The 27,207-nt window shown below is 47.0% G+C and overlaps 1 protein-coding gene across 5 annotated transcripts in view; it reads right to left on the bottom strand.

Moving 5' to 3' along the window:
- The window catches only part of LOC146869424 (vacuolar-sorting protein SNF8), a 241,818-nt gene that overhangs the window by 152,602 nt on the left and 62,009 nt on the right, over positions 1-27,207 (bottom strand). For 4 of the 5 annotated variants that reach the window (XM_085599827.1, XM_085599828.1, XM_085599829.1 and 1 more), the window contains 2 exons: positions 23,434-23,572; positions 21,950-22,054 (listed from right to left, as the gene is read on the bottom strand). In XM_085599827.1, the coding sequence (XP_085455953.1) occupies positions 21,950-22,054; positions 23,434-23,572 (244 nt within the window). The remainder of the gene's footprint in view (positions 1-21,949; positions 22,055-23,433; positions 23,573-27,207) is intronic. The other variant, XM_085599831.1, reaches the window with a different exon arrangement.

The following is a 27,207-nucleotide window of genomic DNA, read 5'->3' as shown; positions in this document are numbered from 1 at the left end:
GCCTATCAACAAGCACCACTCGTAAGAATAAGATATTGCCTAAATCATGTGCGGCAGCATTAATAAACGTACGTTCCCTGCCCAAGCACAAATACGAAATTTCTCTTTTTATTACAGACAACAATCTTGATCTCCTGTTCATTACTGAAACTTGGGGCGATCCTTCTTGTGGATCTGACTTTGCCACTGCAACCCCTGAAGGATTTTCGAATATTAGATTAGATAGACCACACCCAAAAAAAGGAGGTGGACTAGCCATTATATATCGTAGTAATCTAATAGTACGAATGGAGGCCGTTCCTATCACAAGCTGTGAAGCCATCTCCTTCACAATTTCCATTCCTCACGCCCCCCCTTTCAAAGGTACACTTATTTATCGCCCTCCGGGACCTCGCAATTTATTTCTTGCTAATTTACCTATTCTATTAGAACCACTGGCAGGTGAAAACCAGTATACCATTCTGGGTGATTTCAACTTTCACCTTGAACTGCTGGATAATCCTGACACTGTAGCTCTTCTACTTGAACTGGACTCAATAGGACTCCCTCAATTAGTCACCGGCTCCACGCATACTGCGGGCCACCTTTTGGATGGTCTCTTTTCTAATAATACATCACTTAAGATGAAGGATGTTCTCCCCCTTACTTGGACCGATCACTCGGCCATTATTTTTGATTTTCTTTTAAAATCTTCTTCCCCTCTGGCTAAAAATGCCCCACTCACTAATCATTTTAGAGCGTGGAAAAGTATTGATACTTCTGCTTCTCAGTCTTTACTTCTAACGTCTTTGCCACCTACTGTGACTGACCCTGAATTAGGAGCTAATAATTACACAAATTGGATACAAAACACAGTTAATATGACAGTTCCTTTAAAGAAACAATCTATCAACAGGGTTTCTAAATCTGCACCTTGGTATAATGACGCTCTCAGACAAGAAAAGCAAAAATGTAGACGTCAGGAACGTAGATGGAGACGAGACTATGACCCTCAGCAAAAATCTTGTTACAAAGCCATGATCCTTAATTACAAGCAACTTATCATCATGGAAAAAAGCAAATTCTATAGTACCCAAATCAATCTTGCACACGACTCCACTAAACAACTGTTTCAGGTAGTAACCCGTCTCTCTGGTCAAGCGACAACTGCCCCCATCATAGCTACGCAACAGCTCTGTGATTCCTTGGCGAATCACTTTAAAAAAAAAGTGACGGACATCTTTACTCAATTCAAGGCTCAAACAACTAGCGTTGAACTCTCGTCTCCCACCCCTAATGATTATAAGTCCCTTGCTCAGACATGCTCCGATTTGCCCCACTCTGTTCCCCTTCGCTCCTTCCAAGAATTTACTCAGGTTGTGCCTGAAACGGTATCTCATCTTATCCTTACCACGAACTCTGGTTCACCGGGAGATCCATGCCCTCCTCCTATTCTCAAAAAGTTTCCACATATCATAGCTCCAAAACTTACAGAAATTTTTAACGCCATGTTCTCATCTCATGTCTTCCCATCCATCTGGAAAAAAGCGACTATCAAACCTCTCATTAAGAAGAGTTCCTTAGACCCTGCATTAGTCGCTAATTACCGCCCTATAGATTGCCTCCCCTTCCCCGCCAAAATTGTGGAAAAGATTATGAACACCCAAATCTCAGATTTCATAGAACAGAACAACTGTCTGGATAACTCACAATTTGGTTTTCGGAAGGGACATGGAACAGAAACTGCACTTATTAAGGCTACGGATGAAATCAGGATGACTCTTGATGGTGGAGGATCTGCAGTGCTCATTTTGCTGGACCTGTCGGCGGCTTTTGACACGGTCGATCATTCTATTTTGATCGACCGTGTCACAGCAGCAGGGATCACGGATGGTGCCAGGGACCTTATTTCCTCTTTTCTTACTGCTCGAGTACAATCAGTTGCCTTTGGCAGTTACAGTTCACCTCCCTTCATTCTCCCTTGTGGTGTCCCCCAGGGATCCTCGCTAAGTCCGACACTATTTAACATCTATGTGTCGGACTTGGCGAGGGTCAAAAAATTCAACCACCTGGCGGTGACATCCTATGCTGACGACACCCAGATTGTCTTGGCCATTAATAAAAATGGAGACGAAGTGGCCTCCAATTTTAATCAGGGAATGCTAGCAATAAGTGACTGGATGTCTACAAATTGCTTGAGGCTTAACTCTGACAAAACAGAGGTGATGGTGTTTGGCAATCTTTCCCCAGCCTGGTCACCCACTTGGTGGCCTGTCGTCCTGGGACCTCCCCCTTCTCCAGTGACCAAGGCAAGAAATTTGGGAGTTTTACTGGATACTAAGCTTACTTTTACTCACCATGTTAATGCAGTAGTGTCATCATCATTCTATACTATGAGAATGATTAAAAAACTCCTACCCTATCTTCCCATGAACATGGCCAGAATCCTGGTCAGTGCATTAATTATATCTCGCATAGACTACTGTAATGCGCTTTTTGTCAATGCTCAGGAAGGAGTTTTAAAAAAGCTACAGCTGGTGCAGAATGCTGCGGCCAGACTGATTACGGCCACCCCTAAGTACACTTCTATCTCTGGCACCATTGAACAGCTTCACTGGTTGCCAGTGAAGAAAAGAACTAAATTTAAAGCTCTTTGCATCGCGTATAAGGCAATTCACCTCCAAGGTCCTGCCTTTTTAAAGGATGCTTTTTGCCCTTACAACCCAGTCAGATCCCTTCGATCTTCTACTGCTGGTCTTATGCAGATCCCTAGGACTAAGAAGGTCTTATGGGGCGACAGGTCCTTTATAGTGACCACTACTAAACTATGGAACAGTCTTCCACGCTGCATCAAAACTTCTACCTCCCTTCTCTCTTTCCGCAAACAGATAAAAACTTGGCTGTTCAAACAATAACTACTCATGGACATCTTTAGTGAACACTCAGCGCCAAGACACTCTTGGGTATTCGTGCGCTTAACAAATTTTCTAAAATAAATAAAAATAAATAAATATTGGGTAGGGTAGAAGTTAGCTCGAGACAGTACCCTGACCGAATAATTTGGGTCACCCATTTGTCCGATGTTATGGACTCCCAGGCGTGAATAAAGTGTTGCAGTCTGCCCCCGACCGGAGTGAGATGGTCTGGGGGGAGCGAGGGGAAGTCATTGTGCGGGCGGTGTGTCAGAACGGGTGGTGTTGGTTTTGCCCCTGCCCTTATTGTTGTTGCCCCTGTATCCACCCCTTCCCTTTGAGAAGGTATTTTGAGGAGGGGACTTGTAGGAGGTAGAGGCGCTATCGGTGGAGTAGCCTCTGCCTGTGCCACAAAAGGACGAACGCCGAAAAGAGCGTTTAGGGGTCTGGGATTGCAATGCCCCCATAGACTTTGCTGTGTCCGTGTCCTTTTTCATTTTTTCTAATGCTTCGTCCACCTTTGGCCCAAAGAGGTGTTGTTGGTCAAAGGGGTGATTTAGTATGGATGCCTGGACTTCTGGCTTGAACCCAGAGATCCTGAGCCAGGCATGACGGCGAAGCAGGACACTAGTATTTATGGCTCTAGAAGCAGTGTCCGCTGCATCGAGGGCACATTTAATGGAGGTGTTAGTAATGAGCTTTCCCTCCTGTATTAGGTCATGAGCCTTACGTTTGTGTTTCTCCGGGAGGTGCTGCATAAGAGCCTCAAGCTCATCGTAGTGTGCTCTGTCATAACGCGCAAGCAGCGCTTGTGTATTCGCAATGCGCCAGATGTTTGCGGCTTGGGAGGTAGTGCGTTTACCAGACGCATCTAAGAGTTTCGATTCCTTATCTGGCGGTGGAGCATCGCCTGAGGACTGGGAGTTAGACCGCTTTCTAGCTGTGGACACAACTAGGGAATCTAAAGGAGCAGGGCCCTTAATGTATGTAGGGTCTGTGGGTGCTGCTTTGTACTTTTTTTCTATTCTGGGGTTTAAGACCCTGGCCCGGACAGGGTCTTTAAACACCTCTGCAGCATGTTTGGTAACGCCCTTGAGCATGGGCAAGATGGCTGTAGACTTATCTTGAATATCAAATGCATCCAGTAAGAAGTCGTCTTCCACTGGTTCGCTATGTAGTTCCACCCCATGATAGTGTGCTGCTCTCTGCACTAAGTGGTGAAACCCTAGTGAGTCCTCTGGAGGAGATGGCCTGGATGGGTAGAGGTCATCTTGAGGTACATCTGGTATGTCAGGGTTTTGGTAATCCTCCCATGGGTCTGGGGTCCCCGGTGGTGTGGGGTCCATTGGGGTGTCCGCTGGATCATAATCTGGATCCCCGTAATCCGGTTCTGGGGACGGGGTCGGGGAGTGATGAGGCAAGGGTGGCGGAGACCCGGGAGGTGGAGGAGGTGGAGGTGGAGGAGGAGGAGGAGGAGGAGGAGGAGGTGGAGGAGGTGGAGGAGGTGGTGGGGAGGGCACTCTGAGAGGAGATGTGGCAGAGTCCTTGCGCTTGGGCGGTGGAGGAGGAGCTGGTGTGTCAAGACGTCTTTTCTTGACAGTCAAAATCAATAACCCAGTCTTTGGATCCTTTGACAAGGTTTTTTGACAAGGATCAGGTGTAAAAAGGTCCATTGGCGCCGAATGTTCCGCTGGGGCCGATGTTTTCGGAGCCGAGGATGTGGGCGTTTTCTGTGCGCCATGCTTTTTTGGAACCTCGGTGTTTTCGGCGTCGAGGCCGGCTTCGACGCCGGAACGTCGGTGCCGAGGGATTTATGTTTGTGTTGGGTCGGCACCGAGAGTCCAGGCTTCGACACCGGTGGCTTCGGAGTGGAGCTGGGCGTCACTTTCTTCGGTGCCGAACGGTGTGTATCGGCACCAGGAGTGGGCTGGCTCGAGCCCGAGCCGCCGTGAGACTTGTGAGTCTTCGACACCGGGCCCGAAGGTGGGGTGATAGAAGCTGCGTATTTGGTTCTCCCTAGGCTCGAAGGCGAAGGTGTAACCTGAGTCTCTTTGGATATGGGCACGGGGGTGGGAGGGGGTAGAGTACTCATGACCCTCTGCGCCGGTGTGATGTCCTCCAGGTCGGAGTCGTCGGCCTCAGAAGCGCTGACGATGTCGTCCTCCTGCTCGGTGTGTTGCTGCCCCGAAGCTCCGGCGCCGTCTCCGAAGATGTCCGGTGGAGCCGCGGTCGATGAGTGCGCCATGGTGCGTCGAGCTCTTCGATCCCGGATGGTCTTCTTTGATCGAAAAGACTTACAGGCGGGGCAGTCTCTGGAGAGAGGCAAAGGTTACACACCTGATGGAGGTCGGTGTGGGGAAATTTAGACCCACATTTTGGGCACTTTTTGAACGGAGTCCTTTCCATCGGCCGGGACCGGAGTCGAGGAGGGCCCGAAGGCCGGTGCCGATGGTGGAATCGGGAAAAGTGCTTCTACGAGTAGATGAAGAAGATGAAGAAACTCGATGAACGAGGATTTTCCGTCGAGGCTGGAACCGTAAAAGTTCGAAGCCGGAGCACGAAGTATCACATCCGAGCCCGATGGCGGAAAAAAACAATCTGAGGATGGAGCCGAAGCCCATGCGCAGTACGGACCGAAGGAGGAGTCACCCAACTCGTGACTTCCAAAGACTGTCCAAAGAACAAAAACAAACTGCAAACATCCGGGCCCAACACCAGATGGCGATCTATGCAAAGTGTACAATCTGCAGCTCATATGCCTCGAACATTCTTTTTCTTTGCTATTTTTGAAAGTGCAGCTCTCTCATCTGAGAAACTTTCTTATTTTTGTTTTTTCGAACCGCCATCCGGGTTCAGCTGTAGGGTCGTGGTTGCCCAAGTCTTTGGAGTGCAGCTGAAGACGTTAGGTCGACAGTTCTGGTCAGTCTAAGGGAGTTGCCCTGGACTGACAGAAGCACTCTTTAGCATAGAACACCCTACCACCACGAGCAGCAATCAGAGAGGATGGAGTTTTTCGAGAATGAGAGACCTGCCAAACAGATGGACTTTAAAGCCAGAATGTGTATAATGATGACAATGAAACGATTTTTGATATTATATATTTTCATGTTGCTTAGTGTAATGACGTTTTTAATAGGATATGTTTTATTCTCTTTTCAAGTGGCATTTGCACCCAATACACAGCCCATACCTCCTTCTACTGTTCCCTCGCATTCTTTTCACCCTCTGCCTGAACACGAGTCCGCTAGAAGATTAGAATTTGTCAATAATTCATTCATTCAGCTTCTACACCAACACCAATTAGTAGTGAACACAACTAACTGTTGGGTGTGTGGTCTTATGCCTCATACTACTGATAAAGGTATCCCTTATCTGGTCCTGCCTTTCAGCCATAATGGTTCTGTGTGGGCATATAGAACGGTGTTCATATACGCTCATGAAGCCAACCCCCTACGTTCTGTGAAAGATAATCCTAAGAATAGTGCTCTAGTTAAGGATATAGTAGATATGATTAGGGAAGATATTTCCTATGAGACTATCCCGAGAGATGAGACACTAGCATATATTGGATGGAACATAACAGGATATGGAGTTACTCTGAGTGAGAACCAGCGAGCAAAGAGATCTTCCCCGATTTGGATTGTACCCCATCAGGGTCACCTATGTCTGCAAGGTAATGGCAAAAATCCCAGAGCTCAGTTGGGGAGAAGTATCTGCACTAAAACATATGTTTTTGCGTCTCAGACTTCCCCTTCGTTCTTAGCAGCTAAGGGTACCTATTTCATCTGTGTGGGAGGGCAGGCTTGATAAACAGGCGAGGAGGCTGGATATATTTGCCTAAAGAAAGAGTTTTATTTTGTTTCTGAGACAAGAGAGTTCTGGAGGTTGTTGTGTCTTCTGGTTTCCCTCCTGCGAGTATTTCCGCCGAGTCCGATGGGTCTGTAGAGCTTGAGCTTGACGTGCCAGGGGGGTCTTCGTCCGTGCGGCGGTCGTCTTCCCGGAGGCTCATAGGAGGGAAAAAAGGGAGCCGTCAGTTATGTATTGACTGGTAGGTTGCATTTAAGAAGCACCGTCACCACATCAGGAGTGTTTCTTCGGGGTCTATCGGCTGTAGGATCGTGCAGGAATAGGGTAGTGAAGGGAATAGGGTAGTTACAAAAAGGACCTGAAAACCCTCTTCTAAGTACTTATTCGTTCAAGTTTTTTAACGTGCACTACGTAAGAACAAGGTTCGCGGGATGAGGAGTCAGCGAGGTTTGGGTTGCAAAGACGTATAGCTAGGTCCGACTTTAACAAAGCAGGCATAGGGCAATATAGCGTCCCAAGCTCAACCTTCCTTGGTCTCTCCCGCCTCCCCCTCAGTGCGTTCCCTCCCGTCTTCCACTAGAGCCCGTCAAACCCTCGGTTCTTAAACCCCTGTGACGCTTTCACTCACCGGCCCCGCCGCAACTCTCCAGAGCTGCGGCCGCTCCCCAGCATCCTCCGGAGGGCACCACCAATCTTGGCACCACCGGTCCTCCGACTCCGCGTCTTCCTGGTCTTCCTTCCGACTGTCCTCGTTTGCGTCCGCTCTTCCCGCTGTTCTTACTCCACCTTCGTCTTCTTCCTGCTGTTCGTTCCGCGTCCCGTCCTCTCTCTCTCCTTTGGTCCGTGACGTCGGTGTCCCTTCTCCTTTGCCTTTCATTGGGTGTTGATTTGCAGTTCCGGGGTTAACCCCGCCCTCTTCCGGTTCCTTGCTTCCTGTCTGTGGATCGCCTCCTGTCTGTGGATAAACAGGAGAGGAATATGGGTATCGTGGTTCAGGGCAGTCCATCATTCTCTTACGGGGGACTTTGTGTGGTAAGTGTTGACCAGAGCCCTTCCATGGCGTCATATTCGTGAGATCGTCCCGCAATCCCTCACAATCTGCCATAATAGAGCCAATACATGGTTGCCCCCTGACTTCTCAGGCACATGTTTTGTTTCGTTCCTGTTGCCTCCCACCTACACGGCCGCGGCAGATTACCATAAGACAAGGATAATTAGAGGTGTCATCAGTAAAGAAGACACTACAGGACACGAACTTGGAGATTTCGTAAAGGGTTTTCTGCCGTTTTGGGGCCCTATGGTTAACAGCAGGAACATAAGGCAATTGACAAGGGTGGTTGAATCCACGGTAGTTGAAACAGCCGGTGCCCTTAGTAATTTGACTGCTGAGCTCCAGTCGGACCGCCTTATGACTCTTCAGAACAGGGTCGCATTAGACGTCATACTTGCAGACCGAGGTGGGGTATGTAAAGTGATCCAATCAAGTTGCTGTGTTTTCATTCCAGATAACACTCCGACAGTCTACCAGGCCATTTCCAAACTACACAAGATCTCCGAATCTATTCACGTGGATAAAGGAGATTGGTCATTGATGGGGTGGTTCTGGGAACTGATATTAGCCTGGGGATGGAAGATTCTGATAGTCATTGGGATGATCTTAGCCATTCTTTTCCTGTTCTGTCTGTGTGTACAGTGTGCTCCTGCAATATGTGGCCTCTGTGCTACATCGTGTGTAAGGAAACCTGTATCAAAAGGCGAGCTAAGTAATAGGATGATGCTACAGCAACATCTCAACGACTTTATGGATACAGACCTGGACTCAGATTAACGTGAGTATAGGTAATTGCCTATGTAAGGGCAAAAGGAGGGTCTGTGGTACGGAAAATTCTGGACCCTGTTATAAACATCGTCTTATCATGACGATTTTGGTATCAGCAGACCGAGAATGATTAGAATACTATGCACAAGCATTTTCGTCATATTCGGGTGACGAAATCACCTTAAAATCACTGTTTCTGTCCTGAACCCTCGGGTTCCATTTAAACGGCAGCCATTTTGTGATTGCCCTTACATAGGCCAATGACTAAGGCCAAAAACGAGTCTGAAGGACACGTGCACCTTTGCTGACTCCTCTGTGACCTGGGCAAGCTGACTCCACTGCCTGAAGCCAAACCTGTTCGGCCAGTTCCTTTCCCAGTGGCCGAATGAGATTAGTATCAAGGCACAACATATCATAAAACCTTTCATCACACACAAACCATGCATAATCTTACACACACCTGTCCCTGTTTCTTTCTTTATGACTTGCTTTACGAGGAGGAGGTGCCCGTTTTTATTGAGGGTCCGTCGATATCTGATGAAAGTACTGAGCATTGCCGGGTAATTGATTGAGGGCTGGACAGACTGAAATATGGGCTTATCATCATGACTCTGCTTTTTCTTTGTAGTGAAAATATGTGAATGGTCAACTGTAAAATAAGGAATGATTGCCTAAAGCATAATATTTTGTATAAAAGGAGAAGACTGGCTTTGTAAAGGGGAGCAGTCTCCTGAGAATATACACCGTGTTGTACTTCTAGGATACCTGTTACTGGCTGCAGCCAATAAACAAGATCTTTGACTTCACCAAGAAGACTCTGTGTTTCTGTAGTCTGAAACAGGAAGGAGTCGAAGTCTTAGGGTGTGTTCCCTGGCACCGCTGGGTTCTGAAAAACCCAGTACTTCATGACACCACAGGCCTGCTACTGCAGCCTGGGTGAGGTAGTGTTAGCACTCCTCACTGAGATATAGGTACACTATATCCCTACCTGCACACACATATAAACCTATCAGTCACCCCTAAGGCATGCCCTATCAATCCTGAGGGCAGGGTGCTTGGTTTCCATGTGAGGGGGTGCCTCTGCCTGAGCAGGGCCCCTCTGCAGCTCTCAGAGTCCATTATCTGTGGCTGTTTGTGGATGCGGTTAAACCATATACTCTTAAGTGCATTATAACCTAGCGGTAAATGCTAACTTTGGAATGGCTGCATCAAAACATGTTGTGTTTGGTGTCAAACGCTTTGGAATCATACCCCCACACCAGTAACTGGTGTGGGAGTATGATCCCACCCTTCTGGAGGGATAGACATGTACCCACTGTGGAAACACTGTAGAATCCTGAAGAGTCCTGGCATCACAAAATGGATGCCACCAGTCACAGACACTGGGCTGCCCTCCTGCTGCTGACCGAAACTCGCAGTGGAAGAGGCCCAACAATAGGCATCCTGTCACAGGGAGGTGTGGTCACCTCCCAGACAGGGTTTAGTGTATTGGGGCTGGATGGGTGCACTCCTAGAGTGCTTTGAAGTCCTGCACTGGGGGAGCAGTAGGCTCCTCTGTGCATATCCCAGCTCAAACCGGTTCAGGGGCTACCTGCCCCTGCTCTGGCGCGAAACTGGACAAAGGGAAGTGGGTGTAGCCACCCACTCCCCTGACCCTCGCATAGGAGGGGGTCATAGAGCTAGTCCCTCCCTTCTTTGTAGTATAAGTTAGGGAACCCTTGCCATTGCAAACTAGATATCCCTGGACGACGCTCTGAAGAAGAATCTTGGACCTTCGACGTTCCACTACCTCTGGAAGACTGAAGAATCTCCCTTGGAGTCAAGGAGTGACTCCCCTGCTTGGCAGGCACCAAAACTTTGAATCAACGGTCGCAAACGTTCCCGCTCCCGCCAGAGTCTGAAGTCCCTGCAGCCCCGGAAGTGGATTTCCTTACTTCTCCAAGGCCATCGTGAGTCCCCAGCGACGCTGAGGCAAGTGGACCCCATGAATGACGAGGAACCGCAATACCTGGGTACCGGGCACTATTTTGGAGTGCAACACCTTCACGTCGTTCTACGAACTTGTGCATTGGACCACGTGTGGTCCAAGCCTCAAGCAGGATTTCCTCCGAAGATCAGAGGCCTACCTCGACCCGAGTGACCGTGGGCTCCTGGTGATTGAATCCTCCCGAGGCGTCTTCGCGATCCCTTGCCGGCTGGCTTGTGGGTCCCCAGAAAACTTTTCTACGAAACCAAAGGGCTCCCCTGGTTGCTCCAGGCCTGCCCTGACTTACCCTCGCTGGGTGAGTCCCTCACACCTTGCTGGTCTGCACCGCTGACTTTTTACACTTTCCACAAGTCTTGCTGTTGCCAAGGCTTGTTGGCTCCAATCTGGTCGTCGAATCCAGCTCCTGGTCATCGTCGACACCTCCTGGACCTCGTGGCTGAAGAGTCAAGACACCCGTGATCACCTGAAATCACCCGACGACTGTGGGCATCCAGCTTCCTTGCCCCCGGTCACTGCCAAGTGACTTTGAACACTGTCTCCTCTGCTTTCAGGTCTTCTTTCTTCTGAATCCAGGCTTGGATTCCACCGGACACTTCTCCTGTCTTCACAAGCAGCAAGTCTTCTTTGGCTTCCCATTGAAAACGACGCCGCAACCCGACACCAAAAGACACCTATGCACCCGGCGTCCCTGGGTGAGGTAAATCCAGCACTACGGTGCTCCTGTGGGTGTTGACTCTAGAACTACTTACCCTGTAAGTGACTTGCTTGTAGACTCTCCCGAAGTATCCTAAAACTCTAAATTTCCAATCGCCACTTGCTCCATTGAAGTCAATTGAGATCCGCGACTGTGTTCTCACACTGCATGCGTCTCCCGTGGGTCCTTTACTTACCTGCATTGGGTGGATTAGTGAGGCCCCATCGCTTCTGAAAGCCCTAGGCCTTGTCCCTTCTCAAGTCTTTCTCTCTAAGTCTCTTTTTAGTATATGGTCTGGTACGCCCCTAGGGCCCCAGCCATATTTGTGCTTAACTTGTTGTGAAATGTTGATTTGTGCATATGTTCCTGACTTCTAATCTCATAAAGAGATTAGCAGAGAGTTGTTAGTAATAAATACATATATATTTTATATATATATATACTTGTGTGGTGTCCTTTCATTTAGTAATTCAAGAGATTATAAGGTAAAACAAGCTGCTTTACATTCCTCTAAATACTTAGCCTTAAGGCTGCTCTCCACAGCTACCACTAGGATAGCTTTCTTTAAAAGGTTGTCTTAAACCTACTACCATAAGAGTCGAATTGTACTGGTGCAAGATGGCCACTTTCACTAGTGACCAGCATATACCAGGCCAACTTCTCACATTGGTGGGCAGCATGTGGGATTACAGCTTGCCATTGTTTTACCAGAAAATCTCTATTTGAATTACTAACTGAAAACCATATAGGTACTCAAGGTACATATAAAGTCAAGCTTAGTATCAATAAGTTCTACTGAACTTAGAGCTGTGAGTAAAGGGATAGCACACCCTTTCTACAGCTCAAGCTAGGATCAGTAGGCCACAAACTAGAGTAGGTAGTACAACACTGCACAACACTAGAATGTCCTTCAGGGTTGGAACCAGTGCGTCCACCCAGACTCAGTATAAGGACATGACTTTCTTTGACTTGAAAGCCATGTGTGCTGCAAGGCACCTGAGGATAGGACAAAGTCCCTACACACTACACCTGATAGATCTGCTGACAGCAGATGATCTTAGATTAGCTCTACGAGCTAAGGGGTCTGAATCAGGGGGTGGGTCAATTACAGTATCTGGGTCAGATGATGAAAATCAAGATGACCTAGACTCTGTGGTTGAAGGGCCAGACCGACTAGGGTCTGAAAAGGACAGAGGAATTCTCCCTAAGAGTGGAGGACAGGCCTAGGTCCCTTTCTAGGGAATCTGACCACTCCTATCACTCTGGCAGGCAATCTGTCCAGCAGAGGAACTCCTACCTTCCTAGAAGGGAGACCTCCTCTGACAGAATGTACAAACTGCTGCAGTATGAGGAAGCAAGATTTGTCCTCAAGGCCAAAAGGTTGGCATTAGATAGAGAAGCCTTTGAGCTCCAGAGAGCTTCTAGAAGAGAGGGGTTAGAAACCCCTGGTGGCAGCAACAGTGTCCCTAGAGTTAGATAATATATTCCAGACCATAGGAACCTGTCCAAGGTTGTTCCTCCCAACCAGATTGGGGATGATATCCATAAATGGATAACTTCTATGGAGAGGGCCTGTAGAGTACAACAGGTCCCCCAAAAGCAGTGGGCAGCAATCTTGTGACTCTCCTTTTCAGATAAAGGTAGAGACAAGCTCATCACTGTTAGAGAAGAGAATGCTGATGATTATGAAGTCCTGAAGAGTGCACTGATAGATGGGTTTGGCTTAACCACTGAGCAGTACAGGTTGAAGTTCAGGGACACCCAGAAAGCACAGACTCAAGACTGGACTGACTTTGTAGATTGTGCAACCAAGGCTCTGGAGGGTTGGCTGGTTGGTAGTAGAGTTACTGATTTTAAGGGATTGTATAATCTTATGATGAGAGAACAGATCCCTAATAATTGCCAGAACCAGTTGTTGCATCAGTACCTGGTGGACTCTGATCTGACCTCTCCCCAAGAATTGAGAAAGAAGGCAGACAAATGGGTCAGAACCAGGGTGCGGCAGAAAACCCAGAACCAAGGGGGTGCCACTAAGAAGCAGGATTCTAAGGGCTCTGAGAAAGGTGGGGATAAGTCAAAAGACCAGAAGTCTTCACAAGGGCCCCAACAATCTGCATCTGGTGGGGATTCACAATCCAACAAAGGAAAAGGCAAAAAGAAGCCATGGTGCAAATTCTGTGAACAGAAAGGGCACTGGACTTCTGATTGTAACAAGTCCAAAGACCAAACCACCACCACTCCTGCCCCTAAGGCAACTGTTTCCCCTAGTGCAGCTACTGGTGGAGGTGGTACTCAGAATAAGGGTGTAGTAGGGTTGACCCTGGGTTCTGAAGTGGACTCTGGCCTAGTCAGAGTACCCACTCAGGCATTGCTGATTTGTGATGGAGACATTGATATGTCCTTCCTAGTGAGCCCCAGTAATCTGGGCAAATACAAACAGCAGCCAGTAATAAATGGCAAACAGGCTTTGGCATTCAGGGACACAGGTGCTAGTGTCACCATGGTGGCAGAGGATCTTGTGGACCCTGGGCAGATCATCCTGGGTGAAATGTACCAGGTTACCAATGCAAGCAATGTCAGGACCAACCATAGTTTGGCAGTTGTGAATTTCTCCTGGGGAGGGGTAACTGGCCTAAAGAAAGTAGTAGTCAGTGCAGACCTCCCTGTCGAATGTCTATTGCGCAATGATCTAGAGACTTCAGCCTGGTCTGAAGTAGAGTTATGGACTCATGCTGAGATGTTGGTCATCCCTGCAGAGGTATTTGCTGTGACCAGGTCACAGGCCAAAATGCATCAAACTGAACCAGCTCTGGATCCTGAAACTATGGACCAGGTACTACCCAAGAAGAGGAGCGTTGGGTTAAGGCAGTGCCTTCCCCTCCGTCTCAGAACACAGATTCACCTCTTGAGGGAGGAGAAGCAGATCCTGAAGAAGGAACTGCCCCAGAGGGACTTGAGCCTGATCAGGTTGAGTTCTTGGGGGCAGGGGGACCTTCCAGGGAAGATCTGAGTAAGGAGCAACAGTGCTGCCCCTCTCTTGAACCCCTCAGACAGCAGGCTGCTGCTGAGGCTGCTGGGAGTGCTAGTGGGTCCCATAAAGTTTATTGGGATGAGGGACTCCTATATTCTGAGGCTAGAGATCCAACCCCTGGAGCCACCAGGAGGTTGGTAATACCTCAGAGGTTTAGGGGGTTCCTCTTGACCCTAGCACATGACATCCCTTTAGCAGGACACTCGGGCCAAAACAAGACCTGGGACAGGCTTGTTCCACATTTTCATTGGCCACATATGTCAGAGGACACCAAGGAGTTTTGTCGCTCCTGTGTCACTTGCCAAGCCAGTGGCCAGTCAGGTGGCACAACAAAGGCCCCCCTGATACCACTACCTGTGGTGGGGGTACCCTTTGAAAGGGTAGGGATTGACATTGTTGGTCCCCTTGACCCTCCATCTGCATCTGGCCACAAAATTATCCTGGTGGTAGTGGATCATGCCACCAGCTATCCAGAGGCAATTCCCCTGAAGACCACCACAGCCCCTGTGGTGGCAAGAGCCCTCATTGGAGTTTTCTCCAGGGTGCGTTTCCCAAAGGAGGTTATATCTGACAGAGGTACCAACTTCATGTCAGGATATCTTAAAGCAATGTGGAAGGAGTGTGGTGTAACATAAATTCACTACTCCCTATCACCCACAATGCAATGGGTTAGATGAACGTTTCAACAAAACCCTAAAGGGAATAATTAAAGGCCTCCCAGAAAAGCTTAGGCGAAAATGGGACCTTCTCCTTCCCTGCCTTCTGTTTGCATACTGAGAGGTTCCACAGAAGGGGGTTGGTTACAGCCCATTTGAACTTCTGTTTGGGCATCCTGTAAGAGGTCCATTATGTCTGGTGAAGGAGGGCTGGGAGTTACCTCTCAAACCCCCTAAACGGGATGTGATGGACTATGTACTTGGTCTCCGCTCCAGGATGGCCGAATACATGAAGAAGGCAACTAAAAACCTGGAGCCCAGCCAAGAATGCAAAAACAACAGTTGATGGACAGAATGCAGAACAATGTCATACATTCACTCCAGTACAGAGATCTGGGCCTAAATCCATCATTTTTTTGCTCACCATGCCATTCCAGTTTGAACCCAGCAATATGCAAATCAGTCTTGACCCTGTTCCTCATGGGAACAGTCCAGCCCGAACTGCCAAGCCAGGTCCTCCCTGGACTGGAAACAAGCATCCTAGGACCGGATTCGGGGTTTCACCCCTCTTCAGCCAGGATAGCTTGATTCCAGTGGCATGGAGAGCATGGGACTCACGTCTGAGCATACCCGTCCCACTCGGGGTGACAAATGCAAAAACAACAGTTGATGGACAGAATGCAGAACAATGTCATACATTCACCCCAGTACAGAGATCTGGGCCTAAATCCATCGTTTTTTTGTTCACCATGCCATTCCAGTTTGAACCCAGCCATATGCAAATCAGTCTTGACCCTGTTCCTCATGGGAACAGTCCAGCCCGAACTGCCAAGCCAGCCAAGAATTACAAAAAACTTGGCATGACCAAAAGGTTGTGCTGACTGTGTACCAGCCAGGACAGAAAGTGTGGGTGTTGGAGCCTGTGGCCCCAGCAGCCCTCCAAGATAAATGGAGTGGCCCCCATACAATTGTTGAGCAAAAGGGAGAAGTCACCTACCTGGTGAATCTTGGAACTCCCAGGAGCCCCCTTAGGGTGCTCCATGTCAACAGATTGAAACCATATGTTAACAGGGCTGACATGGGCTTGCTCATGGCAACTGATGAGGAACAGGAGGAGGAGAGTGACCCTCTCTCTGACCTGCTCTCACAGAACCCTGATGACGGGTCAGTAGATGGTGCTGCTTTGGCAAGCAGCCTCACTGACCATCAGCAAACTGAATGCAGACAGGTTCTGCAGCAGTTCAGACATATGTTTAGCCTGACCCCTAGTCAGACTTCCTGGTGCACCCATGAGGTGGACACTGGAGCCAGTCTGCCTGTCAAGAGTAAAATCTACAGGCAACCTGACCATGTCAGGGACTGTATCAGGACTGAAGTCCAGAAAATGTTGGAGTTAGGTGTGATTGAGCCTTCAGATAGCCCTTGGGCTAGTCCTGTAGTCCTAGTATCCAAACCTCATACCCAGGGTGGTAAGAAAGAAATTAGGTTTTGTGTAGACTACAGAGGCCTCAATGCAGTCACCAGGACTGATGCCTATCCCATACCAAGGACAGATGAGCTGATTGATACTTTGGCCTCAGCCAAGTATCTTAGTACATTTGACCTAACAGCTGGCTACTGGCAGATCAGGTTCGCTGATGATGCAAAAGCCAAAACAGCATTTTCAACCCCTGGTGGGCACTACCACTTTGTGGTGATGCCCTTTGGATTGAAAAATGCACCTGCCACTTTTCAGAGGTTGGTGAACAAAGTTCTGGCAGGGATGGAAACTTATTGCTCAGCTTATCTAGATGATATTGCGGTCTTTAGTTCCTCATGGCAGAATCACCTGGTCCACCTCAGAAATGTTTTAGAGGCCCTGCAAAAAGCAGGCCTCACTATCAAGGCCACTAAGTGCCAGATAGGGCAGAGTCAGGTTCTGTACCTGGGCCACCTTGTAGGTGGAGGCCAGGTTCAGCCTTTACAGAGCAAAATCCAAACCATCATGGAATGGGTTGCTCCAACCACCCAGACACAGGTAAGAGCCTTCTTAGGCCTGACTGGGTACTATAGGAGGTTTGTTAAGGGATATGGATCTATAGTGACCCCCTTAAATGATCTTACCTCAAAGAAAATGCCAACAAAGGTTCAGTGGACAGCTAGCTGTCAGAAGGCATTTGAAGACATAAGCAGGCCATGTGCACTGCTCCCATCTTACAGAGTCCAGACTACACCAAAAAGTTCATTGTCCAAACAGATGCTTCTGAGCTGGGTGTGGGAGCTTTACTGTCTCAAATGAATGATGAAGGTTAAGACCAGCTAGTAGCTTTTATAAGCAGAAGGCTGACCCCTAGAGAGAGAAGCGTTGGTCAGCTATAGAGAGGGAGGCCTTTGTTGTGGTGTGGGCCCTGAAGAAGCTGAGGCCATACTTAAACAGATTAAAGGTGAAAACCTAAAACTTTTAAGGTGGTCCATTTCCCAACAGGGGATGGACTATACAGTGGAACATAGGCCTGGGACCGAACATGCCAATGCAGATGGACTCTCAAGGTATTTCCACTTAGAACACGAAGACTCAACTGGTCAAGGTTAGTTTAGTGTCCCTGCGTTGGGGGGGGGGGGGTTGTGTAGGAGAGTAGGATCTGCACCTTATGTTGCCCCCACTTTTTTTTCTGATGTTAACACTGGTTTCTGGCTATAGTCTGGCTGGGACCGTGCTAATCAAGGCCCCAGCCTCTCTGTTCTCTCTAAACAACTTGGAGTGCATATTAGATGCACTAGTGATTAGATACTGTGGTACCTTATGAGCCCCTAGTATATGGTACCTTAGGTACCAAGGGCATAGGTACTTCACAGGCCTACCAGGGGCTGAAGCATGTATTATGCCACCCCTGGGAAGCAGACTAAATCTGACACCACAGGCCTGCTACTGCAGCCTGGGTGAGGTAGTGTTAGCACTCCTCACTGAGATATAGGTACACTATATCCCTAACTGCACACACATATAAACCTATCAGTCACCCCTAAGGCAGGCCCTATCAATCCTGAGGGCAGGGTGCTTGGTTTCCATGTGAGGGGGAGCCTCTGCCTGAGCAGGGCCCCTCTGCAGCTCTCAGAGTCCATTCTCTGTGGCTGTTTGTGGATGCGGTCAAACCATATACTCTTAAGTGCATTATAACCTAGCGGTAAATGCTAACTTTGGAATGGCTGCATCAAAACATGTTGTTTTTGGTGTCAAACGCTTTGGAATCATACCCCCACACCAGTAACTGGTGTGGGAGTATGATCCCACCCTTCTAGAGGGATAGACATGTACCCACTGTGGAAACAACTGTAGAATCCTGAAGAGCCCTGGCATCACAAAATGGATGCCACCAGTCACAGACACTGGGATGCCCTCCTGCTGGTGACCGAAACTCGCAGTGGAGGAGGCCCAAGAATAGGCATCCTGTCACAGGGAGGTGTGGTCACCTCCCAGACAGGGATTAGTGTATTGGGGCTGGGTGGGTGCACTCCTAGAGTGCTTTGAAGTCCTGCACTGGGGGATCATTAGGCTCCTCTGTGCATATGCCAGCTCAAACCGGTTCAGGGGCTACCTGCCCCTGCTCTGGCGCGAAACTGGACAAAGGAAAGTGGGTGTAGCCACCCACTCCCCTGACCCTCCCATAGGAGGGGTCATAGAGCTAGTCCCTCCTTTCCTTGTAGTATAAGTTAGGGAACCCTTGCCATTGCAAACTAGATATCCCTGGACGACGCTCTGAAGAAGAATCCTGGACCTTCGACGTTCCACTACCTCTGGAAGACTGAAGAATCTCCCTTGGAGTCAAGGAGTGACTTCCCTGCTCTGCAGGCACCAAAACTTTGAATCAACGGTCGCAAACTTTCCCGCTCCCACCGGAATCCGAAGTCCCTGCAGCCCCTGAAATGGATTTCCTGACTTCTCCAAGGCCATCGTGAGTCCCCAGCGATGCTGAGGCAAGTGGACCCCACGAGTGACGAGGAACCGCAATACCTGGGTACCGGGCACTATTTTCGAGTGCAACCCCTTCACGACGTTCTACAAACGTGTGCATTGGACCACATGTGGTCCAAGCCTCCAGCAGGATTTCCTCCGAAGATCAGAGGCCTACCTCGTCCCGAGTGACCATGGGCTCCTGGTGAGTGAATCCTCCCAAGGCGTCTTCGCGATCCCTTGCCGGCTGGCTTGTGGGTCCCCAGAAGACTTTTCTACGAAACCAAAGGGCTCCCCTGGTTGCTCCAGGCCTGCCCTGACTTACACTCGCTGGGTGAGTCCCTCACACCTTACTGGTCTGCACCGTTGACTTTTTACACTTTCCACGAGACTTGCTGTTGTCAAGGCTTGTTGGCTCCAATCTGGTCGCCGACACCGCAGTAAGCTGCAGACTTCGTGGGACATGCCGAATCCAGCTCCTGGTCGTCATCGACGCCTCCTGGACCTCGTGGCTGAAGAGTCAAGACACCCGTGATCACCTGAAATCACCCGACGACTGTGGGCATCCAGCTTCCTTGCCCCGGGTCACTGCCAAGAGACTTTGAACACTGTCTCCTCTGCTTTCAGGTCTTCTTTCTTCTGAATCCAGGCTTGGATTCCACCGGACACTTCTCCTGTCTTCACAAGCAGCAAGTCTTCTTTGGCTCCCATTGAAAACGGCGCCGCGACCCGACACCAAAAGACACCTATGCACCCGGCTTCCCTGGGTGAGGTAAATCCAGCACTACGGTGCTCCTGTGGGTGTTGGCTCTAGAACTACTTACCCTGTAAGTGACTTGCATGTAGACTCTCCCAAAGTATCCTAAAACTCTAAATTTCCAATCGCGACTTGCTCCATTGAAGTCAATTGGGATCCGCTGCTGTGTTCTCACACTGCATGCGTCTCCCCTGGGTCCTTTACTTACCTGCCTTGGGTGGATTAGTGAGGCCCCAGCGCTTCTGAAGGTCCTAGGCCTTGTCCCTTCTCAAGTCGTTATCTCTAAGTCTCTTTTTTAGTATATGGTCTGGTACGCCCCTAGGGCCCCAGCCATATTTGTGCTTAACTTGTTGTGAAATGTTGAAACTGAATGCAACAGGATGTGGATCACTCAAGTGGCCAAGTAATGACTTGGCATATTTTGCAAAACACTTTCTGATCATCCTAAACATTGTGGTTATAAAAAAGACTTTCTATAATGGTCGATGTTGGGCACTTATAGAGGTCTAAGTGCAGCAGAGCATTTAAGAGAGAAGATCATTCGGCGAACAGAAAGCATGAAATGTTAAAATATGTTGATAGGACATTACTGATGAAGCTTAGCATAAGCTGGTATTGGCGCTATGAAACTAGGTTGAAACAGCTCAAGTTTAATGAGTGCATTTTGGGAGGCTTCTCTTGTATGAAGGAGCAAGAAAGTAAGTGATGTGTGACAGAGAGGAAATGTTTCAGTGTGGATGTGGGTATATAACTTGTGAAAAGGGAGTGCCTTCTTTGCACTCAGTTTCTGCTAGAGGTGTTGCGATGAACTACCTTGTATGTGATGTTGCTGTTTTTTAAGTTGGATTAAGTTCAAAGGGAAGCCATCTGACAGATGGGGAAACAGGTGTGAGGTAATAAAATCGTTTTGTGTTGAAAACCTTGCTACAGTGCAGTGAGCCCAGCAATGCTAGAAGAGCATGTCTATTTACGATGTTAATTTAATTTAAGCCCCAGAAGGAGCACATGACAGATGCATTACATTCCGACTGAGAAAAAAAGAAGCACAACGGGCGGTAATGGCAGCCCATGGCCACACACCAGAGCAGGCTTCTGATGTGGCAGCACTAGGTACGTTTTTGGGGTCAGTGTAGGGGAAAAAGTACCATTCGACTGGAGAAGGAAATAATCAGATATGTTTTACCATATAAAGGTCACAAAATGCCCTGGAGAGTTATTTATAAAACATGGGTTAAATCATTCAGTTGCACAAATAAATTATTTAAATATAGTGATAAACTTGAAGTGAGGTAAGAGCCAGCCGATAATTATTTAGGAACAAGGATGCACATGAGGCAGAAAACCCCTAGTGAGGATTTAAAACCAATTTAGATAATATGTGATTAAAAGCTTAAATCAAACATTTTACAGAAATGTCACCTTTGCTTGCAGTGCTTAATGAAAAGTTTTCCTTGATGTTATTAAAATACTGAGAAGGACAATCATTTGGTTCTGAGATGACACTTTTTTAACTTTAAAGTAGTGATGTATAATAATCTTAATGCCAAACATTTTATTGCCATCCTCTGTATCTTTGTCTCCATCAACCATATTTGATCATCCCTCTTTCTCAATATTTAAAATATACTTTTTATTTGCTTAAGAGCGCTGAGTCCGACTATTAAGAGATACAGTTTTCCTGGTCATATTTCCCTCAGGTGTGGGAATGCTGTAGGCTTCTAGGGTCTAAGCAAGAAGATATAACTAACTTGATTTCCTCATACCCCGGTTAGACGTATGCACAAAATAAGTGCAGATACTGGGGTGAGAAGAAATACTTGAAAAATAATGTTTTGCTGGACTGATTAAGTTTGTGCAGTAGATTGGTACAATATGCAATATTATGATTAAATTATAAGAAAACCTTGAACAGATTGTTTGTATGCCATACTATTTGAAGCCTAGATACTATGTTATATTGTTCCATTCCAGAATTTGCACTGTGACTAACACATTATGCTTCAGGATATTTATTAGGGCCAGTGCTCCTCTGGGTTTTATTGAATATGATTTGCATGTTTATTACTAACCAACACTAATTAAAGATCATTTCAGTACAGTGATAGGTGGTAACTGAATCTTTAAGTAAGTGACACCACAGTTTGCAGACAAAACAAAGAACACTGCACTATTATGAACTTGCCTCATGACAACAAATTGCATATTTGCACATCTATGTTGAATCCAGTGACTTGGAAATAAATCAAACTGTTCATGAAAATTTGATTTAAAACATGAAAACTGGGTACAGGAAGGTTTGAAGACTTGGGCAGTTGTGTGTGTCATTTTGTAATACATGGCCACAAAATACCTTAAGAAACCCATGTTCATCCTTACCTCCGTTTCTGTGCTTCATTGCCAAGCAGACTTCAATAATCTGTACCCCCAACTCATAGTAAAAATCTCCAACTCCTAACATCTCCGACCAAAAGCCTTTACCAGCTGGACAGAAAAAAAACAAATGTAAGGGAGAAAGCCGTAAACGCCACAGCAGACAATTGGTCCACAAGACGTCAACAATATGCTGAGGCATGATACACACCACAATGGATTATGTGAACCATTGCAAGTGTAACATATGACAGGGAGTCAGGTTTTACTGATGGTGCGTTAAATAGTAACATACAAGTTTACTGCCTGCAGTTTCTCTCTATCTGCAGGTCACAGGCATAGCGTCAGTTATCAGGGTCACACCATCTTCATTTAAATATTAGTACAGAGTTGGTCACTTTATCAGATCATGTTTTAACATAAAGAGCTAAATAACAAAATATTCAATTACGGGGAAGGGGGGCATGGAAAGAGAAATACTAGTTTCATGAAGGGGGCATCATCAGCTTAATGGTAAGATGGCTGCAGCATTTTGAATGTTAATAAACATTGATTTAATACATGATGCAAGCACCACAGGGTGGAAACCAGCTCATTGTGACATTACCATAAATATACCATGTCATTAGGTGTAGGACCAAGGAAAGAGAAGAGGGCAGGAACGAGAGCAGAGGCAGAACAAAGGAGAACAGTTCAGAATGTTGAAGGAAGAACAGAGTCGGTGAAAAGGCTTTTTCTGGTAAAAATGGCAGAGTGACGGGTGATGGAAGTCAACATTGTGATGGTAACACAAGTTCAAGGATCATTCTCCGGTCCTCCCTTTTCATTTTCAGTGTCAGTACAGTCATTCAAAAGGACACATATCTAACATACAGCCGCAGTGTGCTACATTTAGGTTTATAAAAAAAAAAGCACAAGTGTGTATGAAATACACAGCATAATGAGTACAATTTTTAATTTAACACGCTCTGAACGACAACAAACACATCTTGCAAGAAGATAGTTGTGTGGCCATGCTACTATCTACCAATTTTAATTACTCATAATTTGCAAAAGACTTGAGAAAAGTTAGGCAGGTGCACGATGAGCAAACAAAAATAAAAAAAATATTTTAGGACTGTGTCCACCCATGTAAGAAGGTAAACTCTGAACAACTTAATAGTAAGAGCTTCTAACAAATTATGCTTTGAAACAGAATGGTTTAAGGGAAAGAGGCACAATGTTGGCGCACAGATATCAGCAGCATGTTAGTGCTGCCACCACTGCACAGAAAGTCATGGCAAGTCAAAAAGCAGTTTTTAGTAGTAAAAGAAACACAGCAACTGAAATACAAGTTGCAAGCTAAATAAGGAAACAAAGTCCAACAGTCCACGTAAGAGGTTTCACCCAAATCCAGTCTCTGCCAGCGCTCAGCTTTAATCAGAACAAGCTAATGGAAAAACTATGCTTATTTCAGAAGTGAGGTAAGAAACTGAGAGCAGATGCCTTACAAGCCAATGGATCCACACCGATTGTTGCACACATATCTTGAAACTGCACCCTGAACTGAGAATTTTTCCGAATTTCTTGCTTGTGTTTGCTTGCAAATTCCTCAAGGTTAGTCTTAAATGTGTCCAGCTGCTTAGACATCTGTAAAAGAAAGAATATAAAAATTAAATTGCAAGGATTGCAATCAAAAGCTTGGACTATAGAGCGCATACGACTTACCAACCAATGCTGTGAAGCGCAGAGAGAAATTTAAAGTCTTCATTACTTACTAGTAATCATCACTATACCACTTCCTCTTTACCTTATCAGAGTACTTGCGAACTAAGGTAGTCAATACCTCATCTCAATATAATCTTAAACCATTATTTTACTGTTAAGACATTAAGTCCTCTTGCCTGGTAGAAAGATTATAAAATGGGAATCCACTCATTCCTCTTCTATACCATTGATAATATCTGTTGGCACCCCAGGTAGGAAGTACTGGGACGAGAAAGAGGATTTAATGAAATGAGGACTACTGCATTGGGTCTATGGATCTTCGAGGAAGAGGTAGACGTGAGGCATATGCTTGCACAAGAATCCAACTACAACTAGCACTGGCAAAGCCAATAGGTCTCGGCTTTCTGACCACTTAGCATTGCCAATGTTTGATGTGATGCAGCGTGGCTAAAGCTACACAGAAAAAAAGCCTTTGACGAGGTCCCTTGAGTCATTTTGCAGTTGCATGCACCACATATGCATGCGACATACAAAATGATGCAAGCATTTTTTTGATCTTTGTAATTACCGATCGAACTAATGTAAGACGGGGGAGGGGCTACATGGCAGGCGCGAGTGGGGGGAAAACACCACAGAGGGTGGTACGGAGGGCACAGGGAAGCAATGGGGAGGAGCATACGGGCATGCGCAACAGGGTGTGAGGCAGGCGACAGAGAGCAACCCGAGTGGAGAGAAATACAAGAGGGAGACAGCTTGAAAATACACACTGTCATTGAGTGCTCAACATGAAAGAAAAAGGTAGCGCTTGAAAATCAAGCAGTGGAAGTAGCGATGTCAGCCAATCACTGAGATTGTAAAGAGGCAATGCTCCATAGCAGAGGCAAACACCAAAATGACAAGCTGGGACACAAATAAGAAGTAGGCAAATGGGAATGACAAGGAAAGCCAACCAATAGTAAACAGCGGGTGGGCTCCAAGCCCATTTACATTGTTGATAAGCCGCTGTGTGCCTCTCAACAGACAGTGATGCACTGTCTAGCAGGCTTGAACTGAAAAGAACCACTGTAATATTCGCATTTAGAACCAGTGTCCCTATCACTTATCCTATGTGTTATATTTTCTTGCTTGAGGTTAACTGAACTATTGCTTAAGAGACCATCCAAAAGACAGACTGACACATTCCTGTCTCGAGTTCACTAAAGGTTAAACTCTATTGGAGGGGGGGGGTGTACTTCCCTCCAACCGAAGAGAAGACTAATCCATGCACTTTTTCTGAAGCAGCGGTACGACTTAAGTTCCTTAAAGCATACTGAAGGTATATGTAAGTAGGAGTTAAGATGTACCAACCTGCTTCAGTTATGTCAGAATACTTTCCCATGCACATAGTAATGCTGCACCCTTATATGGCCCCCTTGCGCAAATAAATGCTGCAGCTGACCTGCAGCAGTGACCATATGGCCATAGCTCCTTTGATTTTACGTAGTTTTCACAGTGCTATACACTGGAGACTAACGTTCACTGTATGAGCTGGAAACCCACTTTTTTTGAAACACTACAACCAGTTTTGATAAAACAAGCGAAAATCGTGTTCCTTTGAATAGGATGGAGACCACTTGGCGTAATTAAGCATCATTCGCTGTAAAAATTTAGTGCAATTGCGCTATTCGTGGTACGCACTGGAACAGTGCAAACGACAGAGCCCAGGTGGTGGTCATTTGTGGTTCTTTTGTTTTTTGTCACTTTTTGTAGCGCAAAATGCTTCCTTGAATATAGATGCATTTTGTGCTAAAATAAATCCCAAAATGCCAGTTCTGCATTTTATGTAATTATGCATAGGCAAATTATGCAAATTTCGTAGCAACTAGCTAGAAGTTTGTTTCTTTCCTGTATCATGAGGACTAGATAAGTGCAGGGAAATGAATCGTGGTGCAGAAGGACTAATTTGGCTGCTGCATGCAGGAAGATGAGGCAGCTGCTGCGGCAAGATGATGGTACTGAAGTTCAAAACAGAAACCTACCTATCACAACTGTGCAAATAACACTGATTGGCAGGAGCATGAAGGCAGCAGTAGAGAAAACGGATACGAGTTCTCAGCGACATACATGTAAAAACAATTCTAGAGGATGCTGGACTATGACTGCCATAAACATGCTGCCCTTAAAGAATTAAATTGTGTGGTCACATACCGTAAGGCCACCAACAAGCAGAAGCGTGGTGGCTATGGACACGACAAACAGCACCGATAAAACACATAAAAGGCAGCACAGCCATGGAAATGAAAAACGAAATTCCCAGTTTTTGATGCAAGACTTAGCCTGATTACCACACATGAACACCCCTCACCCCAGCATTACACGACTGCCTGCCACCCTGGAGGAGTTCCCTTTGCACCAGTGTGTTGCAGGACACTGAACTGGATTGCAAACTGTGTATCCTGAAATAGCCCTGTGTGTTCCGCAGAACCAGGCACCGTCAGCAGCACCAGTGACACATATCCGAGTAGACTTAGATGTCAATGTGAAATAAGAGGACACAATAACACGAGAAAGGGCAACTTGAGTCCATACAATCACGACCATGGTGCAAGAAACTGGCTCTATATATACTGCACCAAAGTGAGGTACAGTGTGTATAGAGTCCAAGGGTCTGCAGAGGTTTGGCAGAGGTTAAAGTTAGGTAGAACCTTACTCTCTAAAGTGGTAGCTTGGTCGAGCAGTAAGGCACTATCAGAGGACAGTGTTAAGCATGTGATGTACACACTCAGTCAGCAAATGAATTCACACACTCAAGAACTGAACTCTAGGCCAATTGTTTTGTATAAACAAGCATTGGCATAGCCAATAGGTCTCGCCTTTGGGACCTTATAAGTGTTTAGTTATCCAGCACAATATCCTTGGTGCAACAACATCATGTGTTGCATGGCTAAATACTTAAGGTCCCAAAGGCGAGATCTATGCCAATGCTTGTTTTGAGTGAGTGGCTCATGCAGGTATACCACTGTGAGGTAGAGAAGTTGAGAGTGCTTTTACAGGAGCCCCTGTGACATTGTGCCTCTTCAAAATGTATCTTGGGTCTGGTGTAATACTTCTAGTCCCTATTCCCGTCTTCTTGCACCCAATGCATACTTAAATGTCCCATGCACAGGTGGGGTTGACACTCCTATTACCTCTACCTTCCAGTGACACTTTACCCGTCACAGGTGGTGGTGGATGTGGTGGTGGTGGACGTGGTGGTGGACGTGGTGGTGGTGGATGTGTGGTGGTGGATGTGTGGTGGTGGATGTAGTGGTGGTGGATGTGTGGAGGTGGACGTGGTGGTGGTGGATGTGGTGGTGGTGGATGTGGTGGTGGTGGTGGATGTGGTGGATGTGGTGGTGGTGGTTGTGTGGTGGTGGTGGTGGATGTGGTGGTGGTGGATGTGGTGGTGGTGGACATGGTGGTGGTGGACATGGTGGTGGTGGACATGGTGGTGGTGGACATGGTGGTGGTGGACATGGTGGTGGTGGACATGGTGGTGGATGTGGTGGATGTGGTGGTGGTGGACGTGGTGGTGGACG

The sequence above is a fragment of the Triturus cristatus genome, chromosome 1_1 (genome assembly GCF_964204655.1).
Source record: "Triturus cristatus chromosome 1_1, aTriCri1.1, whole genome shotgun sequence".
Lineage (NCBI taxonomy): Eukaryota > Metazoa > Chordata > Amphibia > Caudata > Salamandridae > Triturus > Triturus cristatus.
This window is presented reverse-complemented; position numbering and strand designations above follow the sequence as displayed.